Source organism: Pecten maximus, chromosome 16 (assembly GCF_902652985.1).
Source record: "Pecten maximus chromosome 16, xPecMax1.1, whole genome shotgun sequence".
NCBI lineage: Eukaryota > Metazoa > Mollusca > Bivalvia > Pectinida > Pectinidae > Pecten > Pecten maximus.
In genome coordinates, this window is record NC_047030.1 from 33,991,770 (window position 1) to 34,007,965 (window position 16,196).

The window sequence follows — 16,196 nt, forward strand, 5'->3', positions numbered from 1 at the left end:
GAATAAATCGCGCGACAGACAAGCGAGCTGAACCTTTTATATCTGAAAGTAATTGTACATGCAAGTACAGTATATCCGAATAATGAGCCTAGATAGCAATGCACATCATGATGAATGAACAGATATTAGACTATGTCAATTCGAGTGACAAGTTGGAGAAGGCACTTGTTTTAAAGTGTAGTTTGACATTAAAATAGTTAACAATACCACTTATCTTTGAAATTTACTTTGCTGACCTATTTTTTTGGAGAAAAACTTGAATAATAAAAATCGATAGTGTTTCATCTGAGACATGTTCACTTTAATTCATATTAAGTTTTAATGCAAATATCCTGTCTATTAGGAAACAGTATTACAATGTTGATATAGGTGCAGTTATTTAATTTGGAAAGTATAGTTATACTATATTGATGCATGTGCAGCTCTGTTGTACACGTATACACAATGCATGAATGCAGGAAGCCACTATGGGGATCCCTTGTAGAAATTGGAGATTTCCTATGGTGTTCTCTCGACACAAAAGCCCTGTAGAAATAGGGCGAAAAATTATACCTTTCGTCGCCATTGAATGATCATAAGAGGCGACTGAATTTGCGATCTAATTTTTATTTTCTACTTCCTAGCGACTCTAATCTTCCTAATGTCTCTCTGGGCTCTACCTCACTTTTGGCCTTTAGATGAGCCTTTTTGAGGAAGACTTGTGTTTCCGTTCCCTGGCCGGGACACACCAGTCTTTTAAAAATGATAGCTTTCCATCCTGCTTAACGCTCAGCACTTAAGTGGGACGATTGGTTCGCTCTTCTATAAGGACGGTATATCTACCACTCTCCCTTAGTGTTCAACATTTTGGTAATACGACAACTGGTACGCATGTTATCAGTACAAAGTGACCAGGTGGGGTGTCCTGCTTGGGTGTCTTTGGCAGTTCACTTCAGTGATGTAGCACTATATATGGGTACTTTTTGTTAGTATCAGCACAAAACTTTTTCACTCTGTCGTTATTGGATTATTTGGTTGTTATATGATTCATGCAATGCACGTATGTATCGTTAATTAAATCCACAGAGAAAAGCGTAGTGAACCACACCAAAGGAAGGAGGGCAACACAATGTTAAAACAGTTACAAACCAAGACAGGTCTTGTGTAAAACAACAAAATAAACAACAAAAAACAACAAAACACAAATAACATTTTCAACTAACCATTTAATTCAGATTGAGCAAAAAGAAAAATCAACATTATCTTTATATTTACAATATTTGCTCGAATTTACATAATTAATAACAAATAAAAACAAGTTTTGCTGGACATTTTAAATATTATCCTATCCATCAATATGTGTCAATTATGTCATCGGTGATACATGTGGAAATGGCGCGGAATGCTACGTCCCTGTATTACAATCGCGATAAAACCCCATTTGATGTATTTCTCTCGTTGTTTCTCTAGATAAAACAAATAATGTACATCTGTAGGCCTGAAGTATATAGTTTATTTAACATCACTTAAGCTGCAAATTCATTTGAAGCCATACGTCGAGCCCGTTTTTAAATAAAAATGAAATTTTGCAAACATAAAATAAAAGTAATTTACCTTTTCAAATAAAAGATAACTGCCATATAAGCAAATCCAATCTTAATCAAAACCAAAACTTCATAAGGAAGGCAGCAAAGCCGCCACAGAAAGTGTTTCTGAATTGAAATACAATAAATAACATCAAACTTAGGCAAAAATAATTGTTTTCGATTAAAGTAGTACATGAAATATAAGGATTAGGCGTATTTAGGAAATATTACTTCATGTAAGATGTGTTGATTCAGAATCAACAGTCACTACACGTTTGTTGGTGAATTTGTACACGTTTACAAGTTTACAGTAAAACCAACATCAAAGGTCGGTTGCGGGCGTCACGCAACGTTTACGTTGGGTAATTTGCATCAGGAATGATAAGGGAATTATGTCGTAATAAACAACAAATCACAAAAACAAATGGAATTAACACAAAAATGAATGTTAAGTTTTAAAACAAAATCATCTTCATTATATACACATATAAATAATGACAATACAATCTTAATAACCTCTGTGAATTATGATAATACTAAGATTAAAACAAATAAACATTTAACATGTATCTGTCCTTAAGTAGTGGTATATTTTTGAAAACATTTCGAAATAACAAACTTTGCTCTCGATGAATTCCCTGACTGGTGCCAGTACGGAGCTGATCTGAAGGATTATTTACAAATTGACAGAAAAAAATGTATACAGTGTAAGATAAATATAAGCATTGTCATGGTGATTGTGATTTTGGCAGAACTGTCGAACATTCGTCACACTTATAACCCTTATAAATGCATCGTTATGATTAGACTACGCTTGGTTGAACTAATAAACTACACGTAGATTATATATAGTTGTTAATTCAAGGTTACATTTTACTATGTACAGCATAAACACATACACATATGTGAACCTATATTAAATCGACATTGGAATGGTCTTTTCGAAACATTGCTACATGATTATTTTTTCCAATTATATTCCACCTTTGTGAGAGAAGGTAAGCTTGAAGCATATAGCCTTCGCTATTTATTCAGTTGAATGGGAGGTATTTCGAATTTTGAAGATACCCTAACTTGCTGAGGCTATTGAGGCCTTTTACCAGACTTTCATTGAAAAACAACCATATGGTAAGATACAACATCATATATATGAACACCCTTTAACGTATTTAATCATCTTAAGAACGTCAACGAGAAACATGCTTGCTATACTTTAGATACTTAATAGAAAACAATGTTTTACACATTCAGGCAAATGTGTAACATGGAATCAATATACACAATTTATTTGTGTTGCATACGTTTCAGATTGATCAAAAATCCCAGTATCCTCTAGTGATCATATTAGTACACGGTTGCTAACACCAACAATATGTATGGGTGAAATAATTCTTTCAGAATATATAAAGAAGAAAGAGCAGACATAAAAAGTTCGAAATTAGTGTAATACAAACAAACAGGTCAGCATCCGTTACTAGATTAAGTTAACATAGTGTAAATATACCTGTCAAGGGGTCAAAACCGGACAACGAGAGATACCAAGATTGGACTTTTTTCAAAACCTATTTTTTTTAGGTTTTGCTACAAATCATTGTAACACCGAATTCCAAAAATAAACTGTACTAAGCTTGAAGGATACAACAATACATATAAGAAGAAAAAAAAATCATTTTTTTCTGAAAACAAATCCAGTTTCGGATCAAATTTTTGCACTATTAATTGAAAATGCTTAAAATAAACTTGATACTCCAGTCAAAGACTGAAGCCTTGACAAGTACAATACAAATTACGTTTAGTGATAAATTCATATCACATTCATAGACCCAGACTAATTATCAAAGCGATTTGCATACTAACTTAAAATTAAGTCGAGATAACAGCAAATCAGTCGTACAATGAGTAAATTATAAAAATCAACGTCAGTGAATTCGCAGGAAACGCCAAAAAGGTAAGTGGTGTACATGTAATTGAGTCACATTATTGGCAGTCAATCACATGCGTCAGGCTCACATCGACAATATGGCTGAACTGCTTGTCACGTGTTCAGACATAAACTTCAATTCTGTTAATTTCAATGAGTTACATTACACATAAACTTTGACTGAATTGGTCTATCATTTGTTCAGTGTGGGTTAAAATTTGAAATTTAAAAATCAAAATTTTCCGCCATTTCAATTTTTGATTTCCTGTTCAACGGTTGATCCCGATAGTCTAGCCACCTATCTTTTGAAATCTTGTTGATGAATTGTACTTGTGAGACGGCTAAATAATAACGTTATCAGAACAGTGGACAACATGTGGCTAAATACACTGTTACAACACCGATATTGGTGGCTTAAGAACATGTTAGTCTTACTAACTTATATTTACATTTTCTTACTTTCTTCATTATCAAAATAGATTTGTTGCAAATATTCATACAATATTGTCGATTCCCTATGAATTTCCGGTCCTGCCGAGTTAACATGAAATTGGAAATACCGATGATATTTAATGGTTAGTTTGTTACTTTTGTACAGATCCTAGATGGTGGTAGTAGTCCACACTTTAACCACACAGTAACTTACAACGTGCGCACACACAAGGAACGGCAGTCACGTAGGAGATGCTAATTAGAAAATGGTATCGGTCTATAATAAAAAAAGAAAGCACAAAGTCTCAGTGCGAGAAGAACCATAACCATTATTTACACATGCATATATCTGAAGCTTAGAGACTCTTCATTAAATATTGAAACACTACATATTCTACAACTCCTTCATGTATCGAGCAGTTTGCTCTTAACATGCTCTGATGTGCATTACATGAAAACTTCGTTCTATCATGTCACGGCTCATGAATTAATCTAATTTGGGAATTGTGTTTCTTTTGAACATTTTTGAAAATCAAATTTGATGAAAAAGCTTCAAATCAACACGTACATCACGTATATGAAATCACAATAAGATACTGTAAACCACTTATATTTCGCGTGGGATTTATGTATGCGGTAATACGCGAGGAGAATCAATCGCAAAACTCCTCGAGGTTATATATGACGGCCAAACTTCCGCTACCGATACAGGAGTCTTGCAGTGTTCATGACACTCACAGCTCATCATTATAATCAAATTATTTCTAGAACAGTTCAATAAATCATGTATTCCCAAATGTCTGAAGTGGTAAATTCGCGAATTAAAGTATTCGCAAAATCTAAGTGATTTACAGTAAATATGTAAGGAGCCCAAAGATACTAAAATCTCGATTTATGTCAACATTTTGTGGGGATTTTAGGCCTAGTTTTGTTTCTGGAAAAAGTCAAGTGGAACGTGAACAAGTGTAAAAAACAGGAACTGGTAAGTTCCATCAGAAGTACTAGAATTAGGACTCGCCTTAACAAACATAATTATAATCATTTGTTACAACGTTAGTAAAAAAAAAAAGTTTTGTCTCTGACATCATCACACAATTTGTTTATCCAAAACGAGAAATTTGAGCTAAACGAAATTATGTTTGATCTTATCTATTCCAGACATTCTAGCTGATAATGTACAGATTATAACAAGAGTCACTTCTATTGTACGGTAAGTATTATCTACTTCTTATTATACATTGCAAAGAACAGAACAGCCATTGACCATTAGCAGAACACAATATCACGCTATGTACAATTTTACTGAGTAATTTGATTGTGCATTGTATTACAAATGGCAATTTTCTAGGGTGAAATTTTGGCAATTTTACAAATTGATATCTTGATTGTCACAATTGAAAACACTATGATTTAAATCACACGAAAGCAAGAACTGTAAACTGACAATTGCATGATCGCGAAACTTAAGTCATACTGTTCCATTAGGTAATCAACGATAAAAAATGACAAAGGATTTCATAATTGTCATTCCAAATCTTTACAGTTTAACCAACCAAGGATTGATATAATGTAACTGTCCTGGAAATAATACAAATTAATTTCAATTTTATATTGAAAATTGCCAAAATACCCTGCTAAATGGCTTCATGATGTTCCATAAATATAGAACACAACAATCACAGATAATAGATATAATATTTCATTTTCATCTGACAACAATAATATACATTCATGTATTGTCTTGTGGATATTGTACAAATCCTAACAAATATTGTAGATTTCTATTTTCAAAGCCAACATAATATAATTTTCAAATAACAAAATTTTAGGAAATGTTAGTTTGATAATGTCAATGTTAATTGATATAATACAATAATGCAGGTAACCTTGACAATCAGTAGATAACAATGTATAATCAGTAACGTAATTAGTTGTGAAAAAATATCGGTAAATAATATGTTTATATCAAACCAGACCCAAATAACAACGTTCTAGTATGAAATAGCCACAACCATCCTTCATTTAAACGAATGCAGATACAGTGTTTCATGTTCTGAAAACATGTATTAAAATCGTTATTTGCATGGCATTATTTTACATAACATTTATCGAAATAACCGTAATTATTACCATAAAACATAATGCCAATACGAGTACATATTGTTTTTCTGATTAAACTTTTTTTTTTATTTTGATTGCTTTTCCTTTTTCTCCACAAAACAAGAATTTTATTACATCGTTTAGGCATGATGGATGTTTGTTAATAAGAGAGCCCATGCTTTAAACATAAGTAACAAAGTCAGAAACTATATCAAAATAGCAATACTAGTATAGGAAAAGTACTGATAAATAAATATTCAAACAGTTAAAAAATAAGGAGCATTCCGTGGGTAAATAGCGAAACATTATAACAGAGTTGTCTTCCATTTGTTTAGTTGTCAGACATGCTTTCACTCTCATGTAATTGGAATTTCTACTAATGTTTCAAATGAAATTGCGAGAAATAAAGTTGTTTTCTAATCATGCTTTCTAAATCTGGATATATTGATGTGCAACAATGAAACAACATGTGCCAAAATAAATGTTACCACATTTTCACTAAAACCAGATGATGTTTGCTGCTTGCTAACCCACAACTTCACTAAAATCAAATCATGTTTGATACTCTATAACCCACAACTTCTCTAAAACCAGATAATGTTTTATACTCTCAAACCCACACCTTCACTATAACAAGATACTGTTTGCTGCTTGCTAACCAACAACTTCACTAAAACCAGATCGTGTTTGATACTCTCAAGTCCAAACCTTTACTATAACCAAATGATGTTTGATACTCTCTAACCCACACCTTTACTATAACCTAATGATGTTTGATACTCTCTAACCCACACCTCCACTACAACTAAATGTTTGATGCTAACTAACCCACATTTTCCCAAAGTAATGTCTGAGCAACAGTTAATCATTCTCGACAATCATTTTTTTTTAATTGTGCTGTGCAAGATTTCAAAATCTCCCACAAAATAAAGACTCTTTTCAGAAATTGTCAAAAATGTTAATTCGACATACTTCTGACATAGATTTAGTAATTTTTGTTGCTTCATTTTTTTTTCAATAGTAACACCTATTCGGTGCATATCTCATTTATAATACCCAAAACTGAAAATATTAATATCGGCAGTAGCTGACAAAATCTGAAGGTAGTGATAATCAAAGTAACAAATGTTTATGCTAACTAGTGCAAACTGGATTACATAGGAAAAACATGTCTGATAAACATATTACCATAACCATATATATTTAAATGAGAGACAAGTCTAGGAACAAAACAAAGAGAAAAGACAATAGAGTGTTAGAAACGGATACCTAGAGCTCATGACAGACGATTTTCAATGCTAGGATTTAGGATGGTGTGATTGTTTTGTTCTTACCCTTTGGAGTCAAAGAAAATGAGAAAAAAATACATCAGTATCATTTATAAAGCAATTATTGTGCATAATTTATGAAACATTTCGTAGAAGACGTAAAATTCATATTTCATTGATTTATGAAACATTTTGTAGAAGATGTGAAATTCATATTTCATTGATTTATGAAACATTTTGTAGAAGACGTATAATTCATATTTCATTGATTCGTGAAACATTTCGTAGAAGATGTAAAATTCATATTTCATTGATTTATGAAACATTTTGTAGAAGATGTAAAATTCATATTTCATTGATTTATGAAACATTTTTGAGAAAATGTAAAATTCATATTTCAATGATTTACGACATTAATATTTGAAGTGAACCAATAAAAACATGAAAGCATTTGTGGCAAATTATATGCATAATTATCAGACATTTCTAGAGCATACAAATTAACTTTCCTCTGAAAATGCTTAGAAATATGAAACCCATATCAAAAAACTTCATCAATATCAAATTATCTTCGTTCTATCCCTTCTGGGATTTCATTTAAATTTAAATCAAATTGTGTGATCATTTGGCAAGCTCAAAATGTCAATATGAAAAGGAGAATAATTAAATAGAAAATAAAAAAAAATACAAAATCCAATTATGTTTATTCCAAAAAGGATATAAGTGGTTTTACTTTTCTACAAATTGTAAAATTCTTTAAAAAATGAAATCTAATCAATCTATTACTACTTAATAAATTATAAATAAAAGTAAACAGTTAATACATAGTATTTCATGATTATGATTTTCAATATTAGTAATTTATTTTTTTAAATTTTTTAAAATTTAAAAAAAAAAATTTTCCTCACTTGTGGAAGGGTAAAAAATAATTCTTTGTGGCAGTTCAAAGATTTTTTAAAGCTTCAATGAATAAATATAAAGGAACTAAAACAATACAAAAACTGAATATTTCTACCTCCCTTTGTCTAAAATTGACAATAAAATGCCAAGACATTTTTAATGCAACTTCATGCCTTTAAACTATCATATAAGTAAATTTAAAACTGCTGAAAATGTTACTCCCTCATCAAAAACCTACTTCAATGAATTTTTACAAAATATTTCAATTTTCTCTTATGAAACTTGCAAAAAATCCCCAGTAATATTTGACAAGAAGTATCTCTGGTTTAACTGACCTAGCAGATACAGTGTTGATATTTATGTAAAAATCGTTTTAATATTTACCTTAATTTGCTGTGTTAGAAATGGACTCCCCCATTTTGTAACTGTATAGAGGGTACGCTCTTTGTCCTTAAAAACAAATCAATTTAGAAAATTATTCATGTTAAGGGGACTAATAATAAATTTCGTCTCTCAGCATAAAATCAAAGGACATTTTATGAAAATATTTATCAAAAAAAAAAGAGTAAAAATAAAGTAATTCATAGAAACTCCAGATCTGACAAAGTTTTAAAGAGAGTTAAAAAGGGGGGAGGGGGGAGAAAAAGTTGTAATAACGTTATGAAATTATAGATTCAGAATATTTTTAATGAGAGTTCGAAAAATAAAATAAAAAAGTCATACTGTTTTGAAGTTCTAGATAAAAATTATTTTCTGAGAGAAATCAAAAATAGAAAAATGCTACAATGTTAAGAAATTCTAGATCCGACAAAGATTGTGAAGGGCACAAGGGTATCTTTTAACACATTTGGAGTAAGTTTGGATTCACATCAAAAACAATAAAAAGGTATTTTTTCAGTCTGAAAACTGCCACAAAGATTAGGAATGTAACAGGATTTGAAAGCTTTTCAAAAATGTGGAATGCTAATCTAAAATCTAAAAAGCTACAGGTTTCACTATGGATAACTGGTAGCCAGGCAGGAAATACAAATAGATACAAAAAAACAAACTGCATGGCAAAATAAAAAAAAAATAAAAAATAATAATAATAATAAATTAAATGATAAAAGTAGGAAAAATGAAAAAAAATAAATCTGTTATATTGGGACAACATATCTTTAAAATTCAATTAAGAAAAATACAAATCTATATAAAATAAAAAATTGAAAGATCAAATATGAGAAAAACACAAGATTTTTTCAAATCCCTGTTCATCAAATGTCGAGACCATAATGTAGTATGTACAGTACTACACACTGTTGCATGTCGAGAGAGAGTTTACAGTTCATGACAATGATCTATAAGTTATCACCTGTACGGGTCTTTACGCTGCTGCGGCCGGTTTCCTAACATTTTGTCTAGTTCACACATAATGTCGGGAGTGAGTTTTGGAACATACTGAAATACAAAAGAAAACAACCTCACTCTTACTAAAATATATATACATCATAATCATTAGAATTTGCCAATGCTGTTCTGATTAATCCAAGATTTTTAGTCTGACTTCTGACTATAAATGTAATCAATCAAGATTTTCTGAGATCGATTCCTTTTTTATAATATACGAACGATTCGTAGATTGACCTCCGTTTGTGACTAATCAATCATGATTTTTTGGAATCGACCTTGTTTTTAATCAATTGTTTGTAGTTTTACCTCAGCCTATAACTAATTAATGATGATTTTCTGTGATAGATCCTGTTTTTAGTCAATGATTTGTAGACTGACCTGCGTCTATAACTAAATATAATCAATGATGATTTGTAACGATTGATCCTGTTTTTAATCAATGATTTTTAAATTGACCTCAATCTATTACAAAATATAATTATGCAGTGATTTGTAGATTGACCTACGTCTATGAATAAAAATAATCAATGATGATTTTCAATGATCGATCCTGTTTTAATCATTTTTTGTAGATTGACCTCTGTCTATGACTAAATATAATTAATGATGATTTTCTACAATTTATTCTGTTTTTAATAAATGATTTGTAGATTAACCTTTGTCTATGACTAAATATAATCAATGATTTGTAGATTGACCTCTTTCTATTAATACAAGTCAATGATGATTTTTTACGATCGATCATTTTTTATCAATGATTTGTAGATCAACCTCTATCTACTAATATTATCAATGAATGATTTGTAGATTGGCCTATTTCTTTAAATAAATACAATTAATAATTTGTAGATTTACCTCTGTCTATGACTAAATATAATTAATGATTTGTAGATTAACCTCTGTCTATTTATAAATATAATCAATGATTTGTAGATTAACCTCTGTCTATTAATAAATATAATTAATGATTTGTAGATTAACCTCTGTCTATTAATAAATATTATCAATGATTAGTAGATTAACCTCTGTCGATAAATAAATATAATCAATGATTTGTAGATTAACCTCTGTCTATGACTTAATATAATTAATGATTTGTAGATTAAACTCTGTCTATTAATAAATATTATCAATCATTTGTAGATTTACCTCCATCTATAACTAATCAATTATGATTTTCTACAATCGATCATGGTTTGACTACAACATGAAAACACCTGAAAAGTAATTTAATTTACATCTAAATGCATAAAAAACAATATTTTTAAACAAACAGATACCAAGTTTAATTCCCTCACAGTGATAAGTTTTCCAATTGATGTAAGCAAATCATGTTTTTGCAAGATTAGTATATACATGTATATATTATTGTATGTCTTCACAAATTACAATTTAACACTTAATACTTTTCTTTTTTTTCCCTTTGTGAATTTAAATCCATCTAATTTCTTCATTCTTAATTAACTTGAAACAAGTTTTCAAAATTATCATCCTTGAAAAACTGACTGACAGTGATATCAATGTATATTCCCTAGATTTAAACTTTTTGTAGCACCTCAGCCTAAAATAACCCAATCCCATTGGTGGCTTGACCTACAAAATATGTATATTCTAAAAGCTGTAATCTGCCAGTATCATTGACCTACCTGTAATAAAAGCTCTGCAATGATTGTGTTGTCAAAGACTTTGAAACATCTTTATTTATAAGGACCAAGCAAGAGTTGCCTCCCTTCCCCTATAACCTTCTTCAACACCATTAATAATTCATCAAGCCGAGCTGCTATAAGCTGCTTCCTTAGTTGTGTTAAAGCTAGATTTCGCTCTCAAAAATAATTATATTCTTCATATACTGGTGTGTATCAAAGGCAATATTAAGGAATATACAACTCTCTGGCACCTTTGAAAATAATTCCCCTGCCCAGAAATAAGCCCCTTGCTTTATATTTGCAGAATCATCAAATTTGAAATAAAAAGCAAAAAAAGTTTCACAAATAAGCTCTCCCAAAACTTGAATGCTAAACTTTTACCCTACAGGAGTGAGTGGCTTTTTTGTATGAGGTTAAAAAGTTAAAACTTTCTACGTACCTGTATGGCCTGAATATTTTCATAAAGCTGATCAACAGAGGAAGCCCCAAGGAGAACACAGTGGACATTGTCATTCTTCAAGCTCCACGCTATAAATAAAACGATGACAAATCAAATCATAGAAATTCCTTGTATTCCATGAAACTGAATTCTATATTGTCTATTGATATTAAATAATTCCTCGTATTCCATAAAACTGGATTTTATATTGTATATTGATATTAAATCATTCCTCGTATTCCATAAAACTGAATTCTATATTGTATATTGATATTAAATCATTCCTCGTATTCCATAAAACTGGATTTTATATTGTGTATATGATATTAAATCAAGTAAATTTAGTATGTAAGTGGGTTCAGATAATTAGGTTTCGTTGATCTGTAGTATAATCCTCCAATACACAAAAATACCTGTATCAACTATAGTACTGGCCATGGCCGATCTAGTATATGTTGGCGCCAGGTTTTCTGTTTTTATGCCCACCCAACAAAGTCATCAAACATATATACCATGCAGGTGTCCATCCAGCTATGGTAAAGAAATTTTGCAGGGTTTGCCATTTATTCAGTAATTGTTACAGAATGCTGATAGGTCTGAAAGGGTGAAACATCAGGTCCTAGTTTTATCAATATTACTTTACTTAAGGAAAAGTAGAACAGCTTCACTGTAAACATGGTTATTTTCACGGGTGTTAATTTCGCAATTTTGATACGTAAACTATACGCGTGGGGGTAATTTTTGCGAACGGCCCACCTTCGTTTGTAGTTCGAGTATACTCAAATTAATATAATGAATTATAAAAACTTTTCAGAAACCCACATAAAATATTAATTGAAGGAATATTTATGAAACTGTGACCAGGTGAAAAGACCATGATCAGTAATGCTTTCCTAAGTTACAAAAACATTGATGAAGCTTAAGAGCCAGGTGACAAGACCAGTACCAGCAATGCTCTCCTAAGTTACGGGACATTGATGAAGTTATAGGGCCAGTCGACATGACCAGTATCTGCAATGCTTTCCAACACAATTATTGAAGTTATGGAATTTCTTTAATGTAAGGTAGATATATTGACGAAGCTGCTATGGAGGCAGGTGAAAAGACCTACCTATCGCTAACTGTGATAATGAACACCCTATTCTGTCAGCTATACAGGCAACTTCTCGTAATTTGGCTTGTTGTCGTCTTCCATCTTCTGATAAAATTTTCTCTTTTAGCCAAACATAACCCTGTAAAAGATTGAACAGATCCACAATTTTATTATTTCATATACTTTACATGAATGTGTAATTTTCAAACACTTATTTGCCGCAGATCCCTATTTAGGTGGAAAATTTTATTTTTCCCCTTAATTGAGACATAAAGAATTATCAGTAATTCTTTTCAATTGTTCCAAATTTAAAAAATCCAATTGTTCGAGCTTAAAATATTAAAACAAGACCTTAGTTTATCAAGAGTAGGTCAGTAATTTTTTTTCTGAGGCTTGAAATTTTTATGGAAACAAACTTTAAAATTCCCGCAATGGAAATTCCATGCAATAGGCAGATAAAGAAGCATTTAGTGGTTTCAATTTTATATATTCTGTGTACAAACCTTGAGAGCTGCTCGGGAGTATATAGGAACCCCATCGTCATATTTCCCCGTCAGAACACCGCCTGCCAGCGGTGACCACGTTATTGTTCCAATGCCTGTAAAGGGTAAAGGTCAAAAGGTCACAACTGTTGACATTGTGTAGGTTATTTTTATAATCATACCATATGGTTTGAAAAAGGTACAAATCATTTGGGGGCAAGTTCATTTTATTTCGCTCACCAAGAACAAAGAAACTATTTGTTTTAATTATATCTATGATGAAAGTAAGATATTCATATGCAAACACTTCATTTTCTTCATACAGTAATGATATAAATGGGTTTCTACCACAATACCCTGTGTTATTCAACTCTCAGACCATCAGTTAATCATTACAGCCGTTGATTAACAATCTGTTTATACCACACGTGGTATAAACTCTGTACGCATTTCGATTGGCTGACACGCTGAACTTTGACCCAAGCTGCAATTGTTATTGACGTCATCAATAATCTAATGACGTCACATCATCGGGTCCCGGACGTCACCAGTACACTTTATTTGCATACGCGAAATTATACTTGGCCACGTTTCCCTTTGATTCAAGCCGATATTATTGTGGTAGAAACAGGTCACACGACTCGAAATTGTTGGATATGGAATTTATTTCACACCCGTAAGTTATTTTTTAAAAGTTGCAAAAAACACTCGCTAAAGCTCGTGTCTTTTGTAACTTTAAAAAAATAACTTACTCGTGTGAAATAAATTCCATATCCAACAACCACTCGTGTAACCTCTATATAACTTTGATAAACCTTGGTCAATTCACTTATTGCAGTCCAAATAGTAAAAGAACCAGAGTTAATGTTGTTTGTATATGAAAAATCCAAGTGATCTGATTTTACTTCTTCTCTGTGAAAAAAGGTTTTCAAAGCCTGTATTCATTAACATTGGTTATAGTTTTGAGTCTGGTTGCTACCATTTGGTCCACATCGGTTATAGTTTTGAGTCTGGTTGCTACATTTTAAACTCATCCCACAACCATTCGGTCCACATAAAGCCCCTGTCTTACCTATTTTATGGTAAAGTTCTGGCATATGGAGTTCGACTTTCTCTCTGTGGAACAAATGATACTCGGCTTGTTCAGCAACAGGTGGAATAAGGTTAAATTGTCTCGCAACAGAGTGAGCTTCCTGTTAAAAAAGAAAATAAATCCTTAGGACTTAATTAGGCATTGTGGGATACCCATGGTTGATTGAACCGTGTCATGCTTCACTACTGGGTCAACTCAGTGAAAAATCATTTTTTCAATAAAGGGTATTTGATTGGCTCTGTCACATTTTCCTATTGGAATTTCAGCAAATCAGACTTGAAGGTACAATATGCTTTTGAGAAGCTGTATATCAACAATAGTAGCTGGAGTGATCTCAAAAGTGTGTCTCAGAAATTTAATGTCAAAGGGTTTCAACCATTTATAAGCAGAATATTTTTTATACCCTTTTGTCGGACAAAGATGAAGAACTATCAATTAAGGCAAACCTTGGTGATAGAAAAGCCGGTTAATACCCAAACATATATGTTATGGTAACTATTCCTAAAATGAAATATCTTCAACTATGACTGGTAATTTCACACACAACATGTATCCACTGACCATGATTTCTGTGGCGCTCCAGCGTGACGACCCCCAGTACATGGCCCAGCCCTGATTAATCACATGCGTGAACGCTCGTACAATCTCTGTAACACAAAACATTGTAACATGATTCCTTTATTACAGTCACAAACGAATAGAACAGAATCCTGCAGGGTTTAGACAATAGAACCTGCGATAACAAGTTTAAAATACTCAGGGTTTATCACCTTATCAACAGCTAGAACCATCTTGGTTCAGTTATTGTAGTAGCTAGTGGCTACACCTAACTCCATAGGGGAGGTCAGTGAAGTCCTATCCATAACATTTGTGGTAAACTGTCTTGCCTAAGGACACAACTATAGCAGAAAAAGACATTTTGTGTTCTCAGGGATCAAACCACACATCTCAAATCTTCACCAAAGTCTACAAACTTATCTATCAGGCCCCTGCCTTGAACCTATACTAAGACAATTGTCTATGATACAAAAAAATAATATGGATCTGTTTTTATATTAAAATAAAAAGAAAAGGTATGTACCTTCCATAGGTGTGTGAGGATCAGGTTTGTTGGCAAAAACGATGTCGACATACTCCAGCTGTAAACGTTCTAGTGAACCTCGCAGACCTACAAAGGGAGATAACACATGAACAATAAAAATGCTGTAAATGTTCTAGTGAACCTCGCAGACCTACAAAGGGAGATAACACACATGAATAATAAAAATGTTTTTCAAACCAATGAAATTGATGTTCATATTACTTGAGCAATGTATATTGCATGATGAATTTTTAAAAGACACAGGATAAATTTAGAAATGTGTTTATATATTATCATATTTTTGATTCTAGTGCACCTCGTAGACCTACAAAGGGAGATAACACATGAATAATAAAAATAATCTTCAAACCAATGGGATCGATGTTCATATATCTTGAACAATGTATATTGCATGATAAATTAAGGCACAGGATAATTTAAACAAGAGATCCCAGAGGGATCTTGGCGCCCACCATTGAATGATCTTTATAGGTTCCATGTCAGATTGATCTTTTCTCTACTTTTCCCTTCCTCTAAGTCTTACTAATCTGTGTAAATTCAGAAACAGCCCTCTATAGCCAGTACTTTTCAAACAAGGGGAACCTATATATAAAATTTAAGATTAAGCGATAATGGCTGTCTGTCGACCATGTTGTTTTTGGATTGGTCCCAATATGCAAAACTAGGCACTGAGGGGAACCTACATATGGAATTTGAGAAAGATCCCTTCAGTACTTTCTGAGAAATAGCGATAACAAACTTCAATTGTCAAAATCCAAGATGGCTG

General features: G+C 31.9%; 1 protein-coding gene across 9 annotated transcripts in view; it reads right to left on the minus strand.

The window, feature by feature from the left end:
* LOC117344824 (voltage-gated potassium channel subunit beta-2-like) overlaps positions 1-16,196 on the minus strand; it is a 77,721-nt gene that overhangs the window by 3,863 nt on the left and 57,662 nt on the right. For 3 of the 9 annotated variants that reach the window (XM_033907654.1, XM_033907662.1, XM_033907655.1), the window contains exons 9-15: positions 15,410-15,496; positions 14,890-14,975; positions 14,308-14,428; positions 13,257-13,351; positions 12,772-12,892; positions 11,661-11,749; positions 9,538-9,623 (exon numbers count right to left, since the gene is read on the minus strand). In XM_033907654.1, coding sequence (XP_033763545.1) covers positions 9,538-9,623; positions 11,661-11,749; positions 12,772-12,892; positions 13,257-13,351; positions 14,308-14,428; positions 14,890-14,975; positions 15,410-15,496 — 685 coding nt within the window. Of the gene's footprint in view, positions 1-1,555; positions 7,354-8,570; positions 8,637-9,537; positions 9,624-11,660; positions 11,750-12,771; positions 12,893-13,256; positions 13,352-14,307; positions 14,429-14,889; positions 14,976-15,409; positions 15,497-16,196 lie in introns of those variants that run through there. The other 6 variants (XM_033907656.1, XM_033907661.1, XM_033907659.1 and 3 more) reach the window with 6 other exon arrangements.